The sequence below is a fragment of the Zeus faber genome (genome assembly GCF_960531495.2).
Source record: "Zeus faber genome assembly, chromosome: 4".
Lineage (NCBI taxonomy): Eukaryota > Metazoa > Chordata > Actinopteri > Zeiformes > Zeidae > Zeus > Zeus faber.
Window position 1 is genome coordinate 15175042 of NC_137191.1, and position 20775 is coordinate 15195816.

Sequence of the window (20775 nt, forward strand, 5' to 3'; positions counted from 1 at the left end):
CTATTCAACTCAGTTAAAAAAAAAAAATAATGTGATTAGTGATTTTTGGATGAACTGCTCCATGACGGTACCTTGGCCTTGCCCTCCATGTAGGTTTTGCAAAACTCTTTTATGGTTTCAGCATTGAAATTGTCAGAGGGAAAATGGTAGGTCACATGATCGGTCAAGTTGACCAATCGGATGAGAGGAGCCTCGCTCTCCCGAACTCGGAAGTATTCCAGCATCCGACCATTCCGAGGCTCGTCCACGTTTACCATCACAAACAGCAACTAAAGCGGACGCGCACGCAGGCGCACACACACACACACACACACACACACACACACACACACACACACACACACACACACACACAGGAAAGAGAAATGAATTCAATACTAAGCAATGTTCTCTATAACTATTCATTGCCCCTCTGCCCCTCTGCCCCTCTGCCTGTCTATCTGTCTGTCTGTCTGTCTGTCTGTCTTATTTTGGGATGCGTGCAGTTTCTACCTTTAACCTGAAGGATTTGGCTGCATTGTGGAAGCCAGAGTGGATTGCTTTGAAGTCCCCGGAGCTTTTGTTGACGAAGAGGAGAGCGTGGTGCAAAACGGGGGATGTTAAAATCTGAGTGGCAGTCTGAAAGAGATAATCCATCAACAAAATTTATATAACTACAATAAGCGTATTAGGAGTTGTTTTGCAGCGGCTGGTACCCTGCGTGTGTGTGTGCGCGCGCGTTTCAGCAGATGCAAATACAGTAGCCGCTCTGTGCTGAGTCCTTGCCAATCTCTGCACGGTGGCAATGCAAATTTCCCTTTGACGTGACAAGAACCGTTTCTCTCTCCAACCCCTTGTAAAATTACCTCACCAGCCCTTTAAGCCCTGGTGTACTGTATAAATATCACAATATAACACAAACCTGCAAGAAAATAACTACTGTTATGCACTTTCTGACACGTTTCTTTTACCGAGGGGAATTTAAATGTATCGTCAACCTTATGAATGTGAAACAGGGTGTCGCTGAAAAAGAACATGTGTTGTCAGCCAACCTACCCTGTATGAATAAAGGTTAAATAGAAGTAAAATAACAAAAGGCTTGACATTTTTAGCAGCCCTCGTTTCGTTTTCTCAGACAGGGAGTCCATCGGAGCAGCCTGGGTTGGTTAAGAAGAGGGATAGAGGGTTAATAACAGTTCATGGGAGGTGTTGTGCGGAGTGTCGTAAATCAGTGACAGCTGATGCAGAGACAGCGACCTCCTTCCCCATCTGACTGAATAATCACCTCAGAGATAGGGTGATTAAATATTTAAAGGTACAGACTGGGCCTGTGAGGGTGCTGATGAAATATCGCTCGGAAGAGATTAGTTTTAGTCATCTTAAAAACAAATCACAGCGCCTATTAGAGCTCTATATCCACAAGAAGAGGGCCCGAAAAGGGTGCAACTTTAAGTGGTTTTCTAAAACGGCACACAAAATAAGGCACTTTATTAATCCCCCACGGGAAATTCAGGTAAATAAAAAAAAAGGAGGGCGCTGCATAACAGTCAATGGACCCTCATGAACCAGATTTTCTGAGAATTGAAAGCATACATAAGGAGTGGAAGCTATTTTGTAAGACCGTACTTTGAGGGGCCACTTTGGTAAGAGGCGGTCGCTCCATCCGCCACACGGTTCCCCCCCTTCGGTTATTTCGTACGTCAACAAATCTCTTTTCTCAATATAACCCCTCTCTGAGCTCCTTTCTGACTGAAGACTCATTAGAAAAGAAGATCAACCTCATATTGCTAGAGCGGTTTTTATCATTATTGTCATGATAGAGGATTTATCTGTGCCTGGGCTTTCTATTTTGGAGTAGAGCAGAGGTGGTTAGTTCAGGAAAAGAACTTTGGCAAATATCATGACAAACTCAATTAGATATTCAAAAATGATGGAACAAAAAGTTCAACAATTGAATAATGTTTTTATTTTTGTTATTATAAGAGGTTTATAGAGGGCTTTTCTCGCCACTAAAACACTCAAAGCGCTTTGAATGCATCACATTCACCCATTCACACACAGACAGCAGCATCAGCCATGCAAGGAGGCAGGTAACAGCAGTTTCCTGTGTGTGTTTGCCTACAGAACGTGTGTTTTGTGCATTTTACTTTTCACCTGTCCATCGTACTCGGTGACCGGCTCCATCTGGTAGACGGTGATGAAGACGATCAGCTCCTCCTTGGACGTCTTGGGCGTCATCTTGTAGGCCTCTACCAGCTTGGTCTATACCGGACAGACACACAGCGAAATGCATTTGCTCGATGATGTATGTTTGATGACACAGTATATGTATTTAATATGTGAGTTTTCACGTGCGTGTATATGTCCGTAAGCACACACTTAAATATATTACATTAGCTTTTGCTGCCATCAGCTGTCAGAAATATTCCTTTGTTATTTAAAGTGTGTATGTGTGTGTGTGTGTGTGTGTGTGTGTGTGTGTGTGTGTGTGTGTGTGTGTGTGTGTGTGTGTGTGTGTTGGGGGGGATGGGGTTCATGCTCTCTTGCAGACGCAGCATGTGTGTCTGTGTCTGTGTGTGTGCGTACGTGCGTGCGTGCGTGCGTGCGTGCGTGCGTGCGTGCGTGCGTGCGTGCGTGCGTGCGTGCGTGCGTGCGTGCGTGCGTGTGTGTGTGTGTATGTGTGTATGTGTGTGTGTGTGTGTGTGTGTGTGCGTACAGTACCTTGTTGAGAAGCAGTACGACATCCTGCGTGATGTCATATTTGCTGAGGAGGTCTTTGTTCTGAGTCACAGCGAAGTGAACGTCAGGGAGATCCACCGCTGCAGCGTAGAACGCCTTCACATAGTCGTGGTCCAGCTCCTACACAAAAATACACACAATGCCCAGTATATATATATATATTGTGGGTGACCAAATTACAAAAAAAAAATTGTAATGAATAAATAATTAAATCTACATTCCATGAAAACATTGAAATTATTGTTATTATAAATACTACATAATAGTAATAATATATCACAATAATACTGCTAGAATTAAATAATCATAAATCATTTTACTTCATAATAAATTGTCAGTATTTCCAAAGGCCGTCTTTCAAAAATAATGCGCATCATTTCCTGATGACACTTTTCCCAAATATTTTTCTGACATATTTCTGAACAATGTTTTTTCTCAATGAGCTTTTCATGATAAAATGAGACTGCACAAACATCAATCAACAGCAAGGGGTGTGGTCCATATATATATATATATACTGTATATGTTGACTAAAATGAAAATGCTGAAAACCCATCACCTTGAACAATCCCACCACCACCAGCTCATCAGAGCTCTCTGATTGGCTGACATCAGTCAGGAGGTCAGCGGCAGATCCTGCTCTCCTCTTCAGCCAGGTCAGAATGGAGGCCGCGTTTTTTGGGACTCCACGACAAAAATATAAATGAATAAACGATATGAATGAAATGTGCATATGGAAAATATTTATATTGAAACGTGTGTGAGGGGTATGTGTTGTGCGTTTCGGTGTTACCAGGGCAGGCCACGGGGTTTCGTTTGTCTCCAGAGAGGTAGAGTCTGAGCACGGGGGGTCCTGTGATGTTGAGCTCTTTAGCCAGATCCTTCTCCTTGGAAATGTCCACCGTGGCCAATCGAATTTCGGCTCCTTGGAGCTCGGCTGCAGCTCCTTGGAAAGCCGCAGTGATACGGTGGCCATCTCCAGACAGGGGGGCATCTATACGCACACGCACACAGACACACACACACACACACACACACACACACACACACACACACACACACACACACACACACACATTCAAGTTCAAGTTCAAGTTCAAGTTCAAGAGATTATTTGTCACATACATATACATACGGTCATACATATATGCAGTGAAATTTCATGACACCTGGCGATTACGCACACACACACACACACGCAAACACACACACACACACAAGCACACACATACACACACACACGAATCATGTTGCTTTTAGTTGGTCTTTGATTGGAGTGTGATATTGGAATACTACTTGAGTAAAAGTCTTAAAGTAGCTGATATTATAGGTTAAGAGTAAAAGTAAAAGTGAAAAAAGCTAGACTTCTTTTTTTTTGCTATAAGCTTTCCTTCTGATTTTATTCTGGTTGCCAATATTCTCTGTATTTTTTGGTAAGAATAAGAAGCGCTTCAATCGATACGATGCATCTTTCACTCTGACATAAGAAAACATTTGTTGTAAGTATGTTATGTATGTATGGGTGTTGGTCTCCGTCATTCGTAGCAGGTGCAGGTGCGGGTGCAGGTGCTTGTGCAAGTGCGGGTGCAGGTGCGGGTGCGTGTGCGGGTGCAGATGCAGCTGCTCTTGTTGTGTCTCTGTTGGACACGCCTGTGCTTCTTCAGTTGCAATGCCGCAAAAAAGAAACTGTCATGGAGACTTGCCACGTCTCCATGACAAACCCAGCCACCCCCCGCCCCCCACCACCGCGCAGAGAAAACAACAACCCGCTTCAACACTTAAAAAGTAGTCCAATTCCGCAGAAAAACCGTGGACCTGGCAACTCTGAACACGGGCGAGGAGAGTGTTTGTTAACACTGGTTACTAGATATGACCCTTAATTCGCTAACATTAACCCCGTGATATCTGGCTTCACTAACTTCACTAACTTCACTTCACTGGCTTCACTAACAAGTTTTTCTCAAATTTTATTTTATTTTTTTGCAAAGTTGTTCAGGGGAAATGTACCGGAGTAAAAGTTAACTTTTTTCGGATCGAAATGTAGCTCATTCAAATTAAATATAAAAAATGTCTCATTAAATATAAAAATGTAAGTAAAGTACAGATACCCCTAAAAATAATAAAGTACAGTAACAAAGTATTTTTTACTTTGTTACTTTATACCACTGGTATCCGATCCCAACCGGAGCAAGAGACCAAAGCTCCTTTCACACATAGTTCCTGGTAAATTACTGGGATAACCTTTCCAGTTTCACAATTCACACATGCAGCTACATTCTGGAACATTTCTGTCTTGAGCCTTTTCACACATGCCATGATAATGTCAGAATAGATGGGGCGAGGGACAGTCCAGCAGAAGGTGGTAATGCATTCTTATATCCATACCGCCAACTGCCATAAAACTCAGAAGACAGAACAGAAACTCTAATGTAAGGTCTTTTTCACACGGGAGCTTCTTCTGCGTGTCCACACACTATCCTGTCCCTCGGTGCGTCCGATAGACCAGCTCCAAATTGGCAATGTTCTGATAATTTGCGCAATTCAGCACAATATTCAGAAATGCTTTCACTTTTGCTCTGATTCCGTTTGTGAAATCTAAATCTTTCAGCGATGACCAGTGGTTTGGGGTTTAAATGCTGTTGGAGAGCGTCTACTATTTGCTTGAACGTTTTGTCAGCTGGTTTTTCAGGGGCTTAACAAGCTCCGCAACAGCATGTTTTCGCTGAAAAAACATTGAGTACGACACTGGCTTTCTTTTCATCCTTTAACACCGTCAGCATCAAAATATAACTCCACACTTTCAATGTAAGATACACAGTCTTCAATGCCACTATCAAATGCCGTAATGGTTCCAATCATCGCCATCCTTGTTATGTTAATTTAGTCCCGTTTTGTCTTGTTTTCCTTTTAGTTAGCTCCTTGCAAGTCACTGCACATTCCACATGACTCCCATATCTTTTGCTAGCGCAACGAGCGCACTGCGTCTAGATGTGTCGGTCGCTGCCTTTCATCTCCCTTCTCCCTCCTTTCCTCCGAGTGTCGTTATCAACTGAAATGCCGCGTTCCGATAAAATGTAGGTTCATAATCCTCGTCGCCAATTTGATGTGTATGGGGCCTATGTACAGGACTATGTTATTAATCAAAACACTGGGGAAGGGAACTAAGTTTTATGGTTCTTTACTGGTTGAATCCAAACATAACACACTCATACAGATCAATACGCGCCTAATAGCGCATGCAAGGATGTGTTACTAAAACTTAAAGTAGTCCCTTATTATAATGTAGGCTATACGGTACATTTGCAAACGAAAGAAAGAACTTGTATTGCTTGTTAGTTATCAAATCACCCGCGAAAGCATTGCCAAGGCAACCGTAAACAAGCTGCCGGTTCAAATACGTCGTCAGCGGAGTCTTGTGATTGGTTTTGCTCACTCCACTTGAAAGCGTCTGACAGACGTAAGCCTTTGCAGTACAGTTAGAGCTTGTGTCTGGCGTTCATGCATTACATTTCACTGTACATATGTATGAAAGTATGTATATGTATGTGACAAATAAACCTCTTGAATCGTGAATCTTGAATCTTGTCCCGGAAACACAGCCCTCCCTGGCATTCTCCCTGCAATGTTACTAGGTCTTGAGGTGGGAAACCGGCGGAACAGATTTCCGGGAATATGGATCCCTGCTCCCATGTACACATGAGCCCATGGAGCAATGGTTACTGAACATTTCAGGGATAGACTGCATGTGTGAAAGGGGCTTAAGTCAGCATCATTTAAAATGTATTGCATTTTTAGAATTATTTGAGAATAGAGTCGTTCGAGACTTATCAGGAACAATAATTAAGAATAATAATGACGCTGAAGAATGATAGTGATCCATTAGGGTCTCAAGATGATGACCCAAAACTGAAATTGAGTATATTTGCTTATTTGTTTCTGATTTTTATGAAACGCATCGTGCTTCTTCACCTTTTTGTTACTATGGTATGATGGCCTTCTATTGCTGTAAAAACACTTCCAGTTACATGTAGTGTGTGAAATGTGATGCAAAAACAGGTTGCCATTATTATTATGTTATTAAATGAAAGTAATAATGATATTAATTATGATATTATTTTTTTAAATCCATCTGATTTTGCATCAGCAAAGCAGCTGTCTGCGTCTGCCGAGCCACTCAATAAAGAGAACTTTCGTCTGCGCGCACGAGGCCCGTGGAGCGTGTGGCGTGTTACTCACAGAAGTGCACGAGGAGCTGCTTGTGCTTCCTCAGCTCCCTGTTGAAGTTAGCTTTCCTCAGCTGGAGGATCCCGTCCTTTTCGGGGATCGCTCCCTCTCCCCGCGCGTCGGCGGAGACACACGCGCACACACGCCACACCGTCAGCACCGTCAACAGCACGCACCACCCCATGTTGAGCTCCCCTCGCACACTGACGCCGCCAGCGCTGGAACACGCCTGATGGCACCGAGTGGAGTGGGTGGGGAAAGGTAGGGCTGATAAGTGAAGGTGTGTGAAGGTGCGTGTGTGTGTGTGGGGGGGTCACTGTTAAGCTATTAGCTGTGAACGCCATTGTTATCTACGATGTCAGGCCCACTGGTCTGTCGCTGATTAACTTTGCTATCTGGGCCCTGCTGTATCTCCGCCGCTGCCTTTCAAATCACTTATATCTCTAATATCTCTATGCCCTCCGTCTTACATTGTACAGCTCAGCAAGGGCAAACGTGCACGCGCCCACACACACACACACACACACACGCACGCACACACACACACACACACACACACACACTCAGATCAACGCACACACACTGGATACACACACACTGGTGCAGTTTGCTCAAACACAAGCGGTAAAGTATGTTTTGTGGCAGACGAGGGGGCGTGGTTACGCCACGCCCACAAGGGACAGGGCTGGTTTTGCCCCGTGGCGGCGCAGCTGTACCCGCTCTGCCCTATCAGCCTCTTCAGAGCTGATCGGCTGGACAGGGCTGGGGGAGTTTTCGTATATGTTGTACTTGTCTTTTCCGTGGGGACCGCGCTGGTGCAGGACACGGAAACGCCTGCGGACCAGAGAGCGACCGGGAAAAACAGACTCTGATCATCCCTTTTATTTTATGCTCCTGTTTTGTTCCCTTTTTGTTATTATAATTAATAAAACCCTCGCCATGTCGGCGCCCCACTGCCAGAACGACTCTGTCTCCCTCCCTTAAACCGTACATGTGGGTAGAGACGCCTACGGTGCAAATTCAAAAGTCACAAGTATTTTATTTTCAGAAGTATTTCGCAACCCAGTCCAAGATAATTAGTCCAGAATTATGACCTTTTCCTGCTGTCTTGAGGTAGTGTGTATAACTGATAAAAAACAAACAAAAAAAACTATAACTAACAAATACAACCTCCGCGCAATACAAACAAATGATGAAGTGAAGTTAAATGGTATTAGGGTCTCTTGGTATTGTGTGTGCGTGTGTGTGTGTGTGTGTGTGTGTGTGTGTGTGTGTGTGTGTGTGTGTGTGTGTGTGTGTGTGTGTGTCTGTGTGGGTGGGTGGATGTGGGGGGGCAAATTGCATGTAATCATTTTCATTTTTATTTTCCTATCAACATGATAGAATAAAGTCATTCTCAACAAAAAGTATGAAATCATTAACAAAGAACAATTTTTGCTTGTGTGAATTTACAAGAATATAGAGTAGATTGCTGCTTTAGAAATAAAAGAGCCGGTAATTAGGAGGAGCTGGCGGATAATGGATGATGGATATTCGTCGTAAGGTAATGAGCAGTCTAATGCCACACTGGATTCACGCTGGATAGATTCACGCCACCTAGAAAATGACTACAATTCCAATGATTTTTTGTTGGTGACGGTGATTTTTGGAGATTTGGTCTTGGTCTCTTGATTTATGTTATAATGAACCCGCAACAACACATTTATCTTATCTATTGATCTTAAAAAAAACAACTAAAAAAACATGTCTAACTGGCTCGGCTTGCTCATGATTCTCTTAAGTATAAATATATTCCCTTCCCGGTCCTGTGGAGGAAGCGAAGTCTTCAACTTTCTCACAGCCAACTTGCAAAATAATATTTGTAAAAACAGCTTGTCAGTACCTCAGTCCATTCTATGCGTTGACTTTGGGTAACACAACTGACACCACGTTACATAAAACGATACGAGGTGATGAAGTTAAAGGTACAAAAAGAATCCAGATCGTGTCTTTGCGCGTCCTTCGTATCGTGGATTGCAATCTCTCGTTTTTGACGTGACAAAATGAAAGATGTCCAGCATTAGTCGTTTGAGAGCAACGTGAGCCGTGACGGCGTCAGTGGCTTGAGGTAGGACGGGAGGACGGTCGGTGGGTCGGTGGCAGAGCGTCATCTGGTGTGGATGTGCAGGTGATTGTGACATTGCGGACACGAATGATGAGCGTCTTGCATGTCGGAGACGCAGAAGGGAATCAAACAGCAGCCGCAGATCAACCTGATCACACACGCACGCACACACACACACACACACACAATCACACACACACACACACACCCACACACAAAGACTGATTAATATACTGACTTACTGGCCTGGCCTCAGGACCACATTAGTCAATTAAGTCACACCCCAAAGATAATTTAAGATTTGAACCGTTTTTGAATTTATTTAATGGAATGAATGGAGCAGTTACCCCATAATGCTTTCTTGCACACTTAGCTTTAATGTGGAAAGCTCGAATGCAGCAAGTGAAGATCTTATAAGATTAACTTTGATTTAATCTAAAATAAATTATAACTAAATAATTGTGTTTTTATTGTTATTATGATCAAGTGTGCTGGCAGCGCCGCACATCTTATTTTTATCATAGCAAAATTTCATTCTGCTACTCCTCACACAGTTTTCAAGCCACATACACGTTTTGTGCCAAAATATATGACCAAGTGGTTTCCTCTGGGAAAAAATAGAGGGCATATTAGGGTAATTCCCACATAGCCACGCACCTTCATACGCACACATACAATAATCAATAATAACAATAATAGTTGTTTCCAACAATAGGCCCTGGCTGGAAAATGTGTTTCCAAATTAAAGCACAGAATTGGAAATTCACCACACCTCAAAAATGTATATATAGACCGATGAAGAAGTGGATGTATATGCCCATGGCCCTCTCAATATTGAACCCGCGACCAAGTTTTGGATGGGGAACCACCTGTTGAGCACCACTATCCTAAATAGTCGTTAATGAGCTTTTTGTCTCTCACCCTGACAATGTGAAGATTATACACATGCACCACGCAGCCTTTCCAGGCAGATATTTGACTTCGGTGGTGACGACCTGGTGACAGTACGAGCAGCGGGTCATGGCGGGGACGTCGCCCAGAGCTGGGGACTGAGGCTGGACGTCAACCACGGTTTGGGGGGACAGAGGTATACCGACTGAGGTCCACAGGAAGAGACACAGGAGATTTAGGAGGCAAAGAAGGCGGAGGGAGAGAACATGGAAGAGGGTTGGACTCATAGGAATAGGAGGATAAACCAGGTTTTACTTTGTGTCGGTGGATGCAGGCGCGTGTGCCGAGTGGTCTGCATGCTGGGGGGATTCAGCATGGGGTATGGGTCTGGAGGCAGGTTCACTAGAAGGCAAGGCACGTTTATTTGTTCAGCACATTATATACACAATTCAAATTGCTTTATATAAGGTATAAAATACATTATAGCCTAACCCCTAACCCTAAGAACTGGTCCAGCTACGACAAAATCACAAAATTGTAATTATAATTATAATAATTATTATATATTATTATTATTATTATTATTATTATTATTATTATTATTATATTATTATTTATATTATTTAAGAGATATATAGAGTGGGGCCAATACAATGTAGACAGTGCACGTTTCCTAATGGGAACCCTTTGTAAAAAAATATCCCACATACCACACATTACCCTAAAAATGTATAAAAACCCTAACCCTAATCACAGTGATAACAGGTTAAAGTGCAATTGAACACAAGACTGCACCACTGGTGCAGACATTTCAGATTGTCAGGCTTCTTTCTATGGACCATGTAGGAGTGCCCTTCATAGAGTCAAAAGCTGTGGACCACCTTGACCACTTGTGATACAAAATCAGACCCTAAACACATACAATAAGCTCAAACCGTCGGACCGTGTTGTCCGCCACTGATCTAAGATCCCCCCTGGACCACCTGCCAAACTTTTGACATCCCACAAAGTTTACTTATGTCAGAAAGCAATGACTAGCATAATTGTAATGAGAATCGAAAAAGACAGAGATAAAAGGTCAAAGTGCAATTTAAAACAGGCTGGCACCCACACACGCACGCACGCACACACACACACACACACACACACACACACACACACACACGCACACACACACACACACACACACACACACACTACAGCAGTGAGACCACACTCCCTGTTACGCTGCGCTGAAGCCAGAGAGGAAATACCTGCTTCCCCGTAGGTGGGTGGGGGCATGGATGCCTCCACCACGGAGGCGTCGTAGGTCGGGGGTGGGACTCCGTTGGCTGCCGCGACACCCGGGGCGGGGTGCTGGAGGACGACCTCGTCGTACGACGGCGGGTCCATCGTGAGGGTTCAGCAAAGTGAGAGAGATGCTGGAGATGGGGAAGGGGGAGACGGGAATCACGACAGGTGAAGCCAGAGCGAAGCACAGAACGCGGGACATGCGCAGACACCGAGACATAGTGCCTGGAAGTTTTAAAATGGATTTGAAACTTCCAGAGGAGATACTGTTAAAAGGGACGTCATTGAGGGTTTAAGTTCCGTCACAAATGTCATTATGTCGATAAGAACTGATTATCATGCTTTTCAACGTGTAAGCAGGTCATATTCCATATAACGTCACTTCAGCCTCCTTTCATCTCCGGCTTCCTCTGGAAAGGAATAAAGTGTTACTTCACCCACGTGGGACACGCAAACATGCATCGCTCACCCCTGCACAGGGTAGAAAGGGAAATGACACTAAATGAGGTGCAAAGGCAGAAAACGGAGGTCTTACCGGGTACAAGTGAGGACATGCAGCTCACAGCAACACTTCCCATGTTGGTGGGATACAGGCCAGGTCACCGCCCGCCAGACCTGTTCTGCTCTGGAATGGCAACCATGCGGCTCCTACTTCCCTAACGCTCGCATTGCTTCTTTGCCTCCTTTAAAACACAGGTATCAACCTGTTTTTTTTTTTTTTTTTTTTTACCCCTCCCCCTCCTCTCTCTACTGTTCTACTTCTTTTATCGATCTGCTTCTCTTTCTGTGCTTCTGTCCTCCCTGTCCCTCGATCGTCTGCTGTTCAGGCATCTGTGTGTTATTTTATCTCACGAGGAGGAGGAGCTTTTCCCGGCCCGCCTTTCTGTCTCCACCTTATTATTCATTCACTCATATCTCTCCATCGACGGTATGCTGAGCTAAATTTGGCAGGTGATGATCGTCTGAAATGGGGCGGTCGTGGTTATCCATATCCATGCATTACTTGATGACTTTTCCACCTAACAGCAAGGACATGTGTGGGTGAAATGTGCTACTTAAGGAAGTAAAAAGTACTAAATTCAAACCCTGTTGCAATTGTATCCATTTAAAAGCATCATTATGGCTCGGCAGCCATATTGTCCCTCACGGAGCAGTTCCAGGTTCCCAAACCTGTCCCCCGAAATCAAACCTGATTCATCTTCATCTTCGTCTTCATCTTCATCTGAGAGCCCTCCAAAGATGCAATACCTTTATTTTATTTGAATGCACCGTATTTATTAGCGGTCGGTGGTCCTATTTTCATGATGGAGAACAAGGTTTTTAGGCCATACTATATTATTTTTATAATAAAATAGAAATAGATAGAAACTTCTCAACTCGTGCCCCCAAACGCTTGTTTTCCAAACTGTTGATCGTATCCTGAAACTGCCTAGGCTCACTCCTCAAGTGGCTCAACCAGTTTCATGACCTAACAAACAGCCACTGTAGCTCTTGCTGATTCCCCAAAAGGATCCGCCGTCGTGATGTCACAAGTCACTTCTCAAGTTTTAGAGACTCCTCCGTTCTCCTCCAGTGTCGGTGGAGGCAAAGCCACTTCCACTCCAATTCTTTCCTCGTGGGTTCGTTCATGCGGCACAAAAAAAACCCCTCCGTCCACCGTCATATGGAAAGATACAGTGTATTGAGAAGTGATCCGCCTTCAGCCGCCGTTTAGAATTCGGATCCTGTCAAAAGTTCACAAGCGTTTCAGAACTCTGAAATGCAAAAAATTCAAAACATGCAAATGATCGCGCGGACTTATTTGGCAACGCACCACATTGTTGCCACGTGGCTTAACTGTTCCCCGGCCACGTAATCTCACTGAAACATTTGTGTCAAAGGTGATGGAGGTGATCAAATGGGGACATTCCGGTAGAGAATCGAGAGGCGTGAGGTGGTACGATCTGACGCAAAATAAAGTCTAGAGGGAAGTTTTTCAAGCGCGGCCAAGGGGGTTGTGTCAAAATGGCTTTATTCAGGTCGTGTGTTCCGTTTATTTAACGTTTCATACAGGATGGGATGTCGGACGGCGGATTGTTCTGAATGGCCGCTCTTCAGACGTTCACAGCTCATCTTTCGTTTCATCGCCGGGCGGCTGCGAGGACTCCTCCGTCGCCTGAAAGGGAGGAGCAGGGTTTGTTTTTCGACCCGTCGGAGTAAAGATGACTTTTCATCAAAAGGTTTTTATAGGCGGTAGTCTGGTTCACAAACCTCTTCTCCGCCATCATCGTCATCGTCATCATCATGATCATCATCATCATCATCACCACCATCATCCTTCGCTTCAGGCATCACTCCTCCGTTGTCCAGGAACTTTGACAGCGTGTCCAGGTCTCTGTTGCCAGAATAGTCGACGACCTGGGAGTCAAGTGGGAGACGGAGACGAGGTGAGGCACCGGGTGTGAAGGTAACGCCGTCACAATCCCTCACGTTGATGTCACTGAGTGGATTTATTTTGGTCGTTGTGCTTTTTCCCGTACTGGTTTTTCCAACAACCTAACTCATACATAATAAGTATCCATAATGCCGTATAATACTTGGCTGCCTTTAGGACATCCAGTCGGCACTTAAAAATCGCCTCAAAATCAAAACGACAAACGGAAATACCGAATCCATGTGATGAGTAGTAATAGTACTGATACTAAAGTACAATAAATCATTGAGGCTTGAATACTGAGAGCAGATTTTATTTCATTTTGTTTTTGCCATTTGACAAATCTGCTGATTACTGTTAGTGGAGGCAATGATAATAGGTGTTGGAAGTAATTATTGGTAGTTTTTGAGTTCAATACTTTTTTCATCCTAAATTAATATCATCAATACTAGTAATACTGCAAAACTAGTAAGTAGGTGTAATAATGGAAATTAATGGTACTTCTAGTTGAGAACACGTTTTAATCCTCTCGCCACCTTTGGTGAAGATAGAAGAACAGGAGAGTTGGGAGGAATTGGGATGAATTGCTCCAGTTTGCACTGGGTATCTGGGGACAGTGTGCGTCGGTGTAATATATCATTTTTTTTCTCCGTTCACCTCTTTGCCACCGGCAGGGAAGTATTTCAGCGTGGGGAATCCAGGGACGGAGACAGACTCCACCTCATTAGCCGTGGCATCCATCTTGGCGATGATAATGTCATCTCGGTCAGCGTACTTCTCTCCCAGCTTCTCCCAGATAGGAGTCAGCTCCTTACAATGGCCGCACCACGGAGCATCTGGGACACGCACACACACGTTACACACGCGAGGAAAGATCTTAAACTGTGTGGCCTTGGTCGTTCGCCGTTTTGGAGAGAGCGGGCAATACTGGAAATGGGATAAATGTCATCTGGTTTGTATATGTGCTGAGGCTGGTCCAGTCACAGCTGAACGCTCCGTCGACGTGTGGACCTACAGGATTGACTTACAGAACTCTACAAAGACGTTCTTGGTGGGATCCAAGGCGACGGCCTCAAAGTTCTTCCCCACCAGAACAGTGACCGGGCCCTGGTTCCAGTCCTCTGGGAGCTCCTCACTCAGCAGGTGGGGCTGCAGCCAAAGAACCACGGCGGAAAAATAAACCAATATCACGTCGTCAGATGAAGGAAAGAGTGCTTTGTTGTTGATGTGTGAAGATTCTCTACCGGTGGGTATGTTTACCTGTGTGTGTGTGTGTGTGTGGGGGGGGGGGGTTACCTGTGCAGTGCCCTCCAGCACGGCCTGGCAGAACAGCCGCAGCGTTGCCGCCGTGATCTCTCCATCCTGGATGGTGAACTTCTTCACCGTTTCGGTGTTGATGATGCGCGCGGCGGGAGCGTCGCCCTCCGTCAAGCCAAAGTACTTCAGCACGTGAGACTGGCCCGTCACCACATCGATCACCACGAACAGCATCTGCGTGCGTCGCCACACACACACACACACACACACACACACACACATAAATAGATAGGACAGACAGGACAGAGAGGTACATCAAATAAAATGCCAGCCCTTCACGCTGGAAGCTGTAAATCTCTCTTCTCAGAGACAATCGCACACTTAATCCCAAAGGACAGAGATACCTTCCCCTTGAACTCTTTGGCAACAGTCCTGTAGTCGTCCAGCAGAGCCGTCTGTCTCTCCTCAGTGGAATTGATGAACAGCAGGCTGTGTGTGCGCACCTTAGAACCAAAGATCTTATCTGCATTCTAAATGCCACGCACACACACACACACACACACACACACACACACACACACACAATTTTGAACATAGCTCATCTTTAACATCGAGTCTCAGTCTTCCGCTTCAGCTAAATTCGTGCCTGTGTCGTTTTACCTGTTCACTGAATGTGATGATCAGCTCCAAACTGTTCACCTGGATGAAGGACTTGAGCTCGTCTTTGTCCAGTTTTCCTCCTTCTGACAATGCGTAATCCACTCTGCCATCATCAAACTACACACACACAAGAGCACACACACACACACACACACACACACACGCATGCACGCATGCACACACACACACACACACACACACACACACACACACACACACACACACACACACACACACACACACACACACACACACACACACAGGGAAAAACATGCATTTGTAAGTTTGTGTATTCACTGAGTTACCACATAGAACCTAACAACAGATGGCAGCAAAAGCCAACATGACTCATTTTCATGAGCCTGTGTCCCTGATTATCCCCTCTGTGTTTGGAGAAGTGTCCTTTTTAGGAGAAGCGTCCTTGAGTTGTACCTTTTTAAAGAGCACAACCGAGTTTGTTTTCACTTCGTACTTCTCGAACACCTCAGGACTGGCTGTTACAGCAAACTCGGTGTCCACTATATTCATGGAGATCTCGGTGAACGCCTTGGCCTCCTCGCTTTCCAGACTCTGATGGGAAGAAAGAACGAAAAACAGCCACAGCATATGAGGGGAAAAGGTCAATGTATGTAGTACCCTTTTCAACTAATAATACCACTTCCCCACTGAACCAAAAACCTGTTATCACCCGCTAACAGCCGGCATTTGTCACCCGTGGGAAAGGAAAGACTTTTGGACTTTTTTTCCGCATGGGGGACCATGAAATGTTGTGAGCGTTCTTTGGCCGCTCCCCGCCGCCAAAGAACGCTGGAGTATCCATGCGCGGGTGAGCCCCGGCAGCATGGATAAGATGATCCATCCAGCTGCTTCTGCTGTAGTGTTGGGTCGTTCATGAACGATCCGCTTCTTTTGAGCGGCTTAAAATACTTTTTTTTCCAAGTTTTACAGTTTCATGTCGTTGTTTGTTTAAGTTGCTGTCTCCTCTCCAGTTTTATCCACAAACACACTGGAATCATGACAACATGTTCGTGACGTCGAACGTCATGCGTCTGAAAAAAAACTGCATTTCTCCTGGCAACGGGAAAGGCGTCAATCGCCTATTTTTAGGCCTATTTTTCACAAACCTTGAAACCTTCGTGTGAAAACGGTATATGAGAGAGGTGTAGGTAGGCCGGTGATTAGTTAGGTAGGTAGGTACTAGGTAGGTAGGTAGGTAGATTGAGTGGCTAGGTTAGGTTAGTTAGGTAGGTAGATAGGTACAGTTAGTAAGTAGGTAGATAGGTAGGTAGGGAGGTAGATTGAGAGGCTAGGTTAGGAGGTAGGTAGGTACTAGGTACGTGGATAGGTAGGTAGGTATGTACTAGGTAGATAGGTAGATAGAAAGGTAGGTAGGTAGGTAGATTGAGAGGCTAGGTTAGGAGGTAGGTAGGTGGGTACTAGGTAGAAAGTTAGGTAGGTAGGTACTAGGTAGATAGGTAGGTAGAAAGTTAGGTAGGTAGGTACTAGGTAGGTAGGTAGGTAGATTGAGAGGCTAGGTTAGGAGGTAGGTAGGTAGATAAGTAGGTAGGTAGGTACTGGGTAGATAGGTAGGTCCAAAGGTAGGTAGGTAGGTAGGTAGGTAGGTAGGTAGATTGAGTGGCTAGGTTAGGAGGTAGGTTTGTAGACAGATAGGTAGGTAGGTACTAGGTAGATAGGTAGATTGAATGGTAGGTAGGTAGGTAGGTAGGTAGGTCGATTGAGAGGCTAGGTTAGGAGGTAGGTAGGTAGATAGGTAAGTGGGTTGACATACATTGAAGAATCCTACGACAGTAACATTATGAGCACTGAGGAGCTGAGCGGCAGATTCTGGGGTTTCCAACACCACAGCACCAGGACCAGAGCGGCGCTTCATCCACTGGATGATTCCATCCACCGTCCGCTTACCTACAACACACACACACACGCACACATGCACACGCGTGCACACATGCACACACACACACACACACATACATGTGCTCAGATTCTCTATGCAGGTGCTTGACACGTGTGTGACAGTACGTTACAGGGATCTTCCGGATTACCTGTAAATTCTACGGGGTTCTTGCGGTCTCCACTGATGAACAGTTTGAGAGTTGGGAAACCACCAATGTCAAACTCCTCCGCCAGCTCCTTCTCCTCCGCGGCATCCACTTTGGCCAAACGCATCACAGGATCCCCGCCCTTGAGCTTCTCAGCTGCTTCTGCATAGATCGGCTCCAACTGCTGACAGTGACCGCACCACGGAGCATCTGTGAGCACATACACACACACACACACACACACGCGCGCGCACAAAGATAGATTAACACCTGTTCCGACCTTGCATGCAATTGCATGAAAAGAAGGCACATTGTCTCAACCATGGCGAGATTGTGGTGCAGCCACATGTCCCTGCAGAACACTCTCCCCACCAGCAGAACAACATGGAAATAAAGCCCTGTGATAGCGACTGTGGCAGTTGGACTTTTTCTGAAACCCCCACCCTGCCCTCCTCCTCCTCCAACCCGCCAACCCCAACACAGCTGTGGGAGAGTTGGCCACGGCAGCACCTGGTAGAAGCCACGTGACAGGACTCGTTATCTGGATGTGGTGGATTTCACCGTTCAGGAGAGCACAGCGTTCTTCCCAGAATGTGCTCGAATGGAAATCATTGGCAAGTTACAAACTTCAGAGACATTTGTCTGTAAATTGGCTGTGAATTTCGCAGAGGTCAGACCCCGACGGCGGAGCAAAGACCGCAAAGGACGAGACTACTCACAGAATTCCACCAGGAGAAACTTGTTCTGGCTGAGCGCTCCCTCAAAGTTGTTGATGTGGAGGACCATCACGCCGCTTTCCTCCTCGATCTCGGTCGTCTTCTCCTTCGCGGGCTTCTCGGCGCTCTCCTCGCTCTCCTGCGCTGGCGAGTCCTTCTCCGTCTCTGTACCAGTGTCCGTGTCGCCGTCCTCCCCCCGGACGTGGGAGGCTGACAGCAGCAGGCCCAGCAGCGCCACCCAGGCGAGGGTGCGTGTTCTCATGTTCTCTGAGCTTCTTTCTTCCGGATCCTGGGCGACGATGGCGGCCGTGTCACCGCGTTGCTCGGGCGTGGGGGGAAACCGGCCGTGTGAGGCCGGGAGACGGCGCGCGAGGGACAACGTCTCCGTCGGGGAGTGTGTGTCGGAACGCTACTGGCCTTCCCTCCCGTCCAATCACAGGTCAGGTGTTCCCGGACCGCGTCCACTCAAGGCCGATCACGTGGGGCGCAGAGGCTTCTTTGACTGGGCAAAGGTTTTCGGGCCGAGGTGTACGTTCACCACGTCACCTCTCTTTTTCTCTCCTTTCTTGTGATCCCCCCTCCCCCCACTTCTCCCCCACCCCACGAGGCGTAGGAACACGTACTCTCCCACAATTTGGTATTTCTTTTCATTCCTCTCACCCCGCGTATTTGAGTCTTATCGGATGCTCATTTACCTAGAAACGATGCCATGCACTCTCCCTTTGTCGGTCATTTCCCTAAACTACAACAGACACTTTGTCCTCTACCTGCGCTCTCTGTCGCCACAGTGGAGAATCAAAGGGGTCCCTGTAATAATTTATTTCTTAACATGTCAAAATAAAATGACAGCAATGTCCGACTAAAACACGTGGCTTTGGGAAATAATTGGCCCGTGGACATTCCCATTAAAACGGCCATTTGATGTATTCCAATAAATAGTTAGTATCAGCCAAGCACCTTCTCTGTGTTTTAAACGACAAAACTCTGGTCCCTCTCATCCAACAGTTTTATTCAGAGGTTTATTCAGGGGGAAAGCCCAAATGTCACTGTCGCTAATCAGAGGAATTTAGATATAAACAGTATCAGAACAGCTTGATGCCTGATGTCTCTGGCTGTCTGTGTGTCTCTGTGTGTGAGTCCTGTCACACAAACATGTTTTTTCAACATTGCAACCGGTGTATTTAAATTATAATCCACTGATCGATAACACCCTCTTCCTTTGCACTCACATCCAAGTGATGAATTAATTCAGAAATGGACATTTTAATTTTGCAGGTTGGGGTTTGTCATTGATAAACTGACGAGAAAAGACAGAAACACAACGACGTCCATGTGCAAATTTAGTTTAGCATTCCATAGAGAAAGCACTTATTCGCACTTATAAGCAGTTAATAATTGCATAAGAACAGCAACAAATATTATAGGTAAATATTGTTTTTTTTTATTGCTCATCAAGTTATCTTTATACAATTTGTTAGCACGGTCAGTTCATTTGTTGCAGTGAAGGTTTTGTCCAGGACTGTGTTCGCTCTAGTGCGGCTCAGGGTGTGTGTGTGTGTGTGTGTGTGTGTGTGTGTGTGTGTGTGTGCTCTCCGTCAGTGTGTGTGTGAGCTCTGGATTGGGATCCCAGTTCGCAAGCAGGTCACTGAAGTCAGGGTGAGCGCTATCGAGGGCGCTCGTGCTGCTGTGTGCGTCCACAGCGTGCGCGTCCACAGCGTGTAGTGCAGGGCGGTAGTGCTCGGTGTGTGTGTTGGGGAGTGTGTTGAGTGTGACGCCATCAGGCGGAAGCTGTGTTTTGTTGTGTGTGCGTGAGACGTCGGGGCTGTGGCTGCAGTGTGGGAGCAGGGGGCAGCAGGGCACCGGCTCGGTCCAGAAGCTGAGCGGCAGGTGGCGTTTGACCATGGGGCGGCCTCGGCCCGGACCCCTCTGGTCGAACAGTTCGGCGAGGGGTCCCAGGCCACTGCCGCCTCGATCGCCGGCCAAAGGGCCGGAGGAGACCTCCTGGTCCTCCGGCGTCCCCGTCCTTGCGATCCTCAGCAGGTCGTCGTAGTAACGCAGGCGTCCGCCGCCCGTCAGAGGCACCGAGTCATTGTAGATGTCGCAGGCGTCCTGGTCGCAGCGGCCAAAGTAGCGCTGCACGTCGCCGCTGATGGTGTCGGCGAACCTCAGCAGCTGCTTGGTCATGTCCAAGGTCTGGTGGGAAGGGTGGAGGGCGACGTCCTCCTCTAAAGGTTCCTCCTCCTCCTCCTCCTCCTCTGGAGCGTCAGATCTACAGTCCTCTTCATATTCCTCCTCCATCTCCTCATCTTCCCTGTCTTCCACCTCCTCCTCCCTCCTCTCCTTGGCCTCCTCCTCCTTGGAGATGGCGTGCTGGAGGATCAAGGGGAAGCAGCACGGGGCCGGGGACTGGAAGAGGAAATTCCTGATGACGCCCGTGGCCAT

The 20775-nt window shown here is 46.2% G+C and overlaps 4 protein-coding genes across 4 annotated transcripts in view; all 4 read right to left on the reverse strand.

Moving 5' to 3' along the window:
* The window catches only part of LOC307229445 (protein disulfide-isomerase), a gene marked incomplete at both ends in the record, with an annotated part of 10119 nt that extends 1408 nt beyond the window's left edge, over window positions 1–8711 (reverse strand). Inside the window, 9 exons of the mRNA XM_079999445.1 lie at window positions 72–269; window positions 493–618; window positions 2134–2241; window positions 2701–2838; window positions 3278–3402; window positions 3512–3712; window positions 6955–7171; window positions 7659–7776; window positions 8695–8711. Coding sequence (XP_079855571.1) covers window positions 72–269; window positions 493–618; window positions 2134–2241; window positions 2701–2838; window positions 3278–3402; window positions 3512–3712; window positions 6955–7171; window positions 7659–7776; window positions 8695–8711 — 1248 coding nt within the window. The remainder of the gene's footprint in view (window positions 1–71; window positions 270–492; window positions 619–2133; window positions 2242–2700; window positions 2839–3277; window positions 3403–3511; window positions 3713–6954; window positions 7172–7658; window positions 7777–8694) is intronic.
* Window positions 8712–9088: 377 nt separating this feature from the next.
* Window positions 9089–11329, reverse strand: LOC307229446 (lipopolysaccharide-induced tumor necrosis factor-alpha factor homolog; the record flags this gene model as incomplete). The annotated part of the gene is made up of 4 exons (XM_079999446.1): window positions 9089–9194; window positions 9968–10142; window positions 10253–10339; window positions 11191–11329. 4 exons carry the CDS (start codon window positions 11327–11329, stop codon window positions 9089–9091), a joined length of 507 nt encoding a protein of 168 aa, XP_079855572.1.
* A 1999-nt stretch (window positions 11330–13328) lies between these two features.
* pdia2 (protein disulfide isomerase family A, member 2) lies at window positions 13329–18595 on the reverse strand (the record flags this gene model as incomplete). The annotated part of the gene is made up of 11 exons (XM_079999447.1): window positions 13329–13382; window positions 13478–13624; window positions 14298–14476; window positions 14669–14789; window positions 14937–15131; window positions 15302–15427; window positions 15558–15674; window positions 15990–16127; window positions 17347–17480; window positions 17621–17827; window positions 18337–18595. 11 exons carry the CDS (start codon window positions 18593–18595, stop codon window positions 13329–13331), a joined length of 1677 nt encoding a protein of 558 aa, XP_079855573.1.
* A 1325-nt stretch (window positions 18596–19920) lies between these two features.
* percc1 (proline and glutamate rich with coiled coil 1) lies at window positions 19921–20775 on the reverse strand (the record flags this gene model as incomplete). Its single annotated transcript, XM_079999448.1, has 2 exons — window positions 19921–20586; window positions 20680–20775. Coding segments are annotated over 2 exons (762 nt in total), but the record flags the coding sequence as incomplete, so codon positions are not given.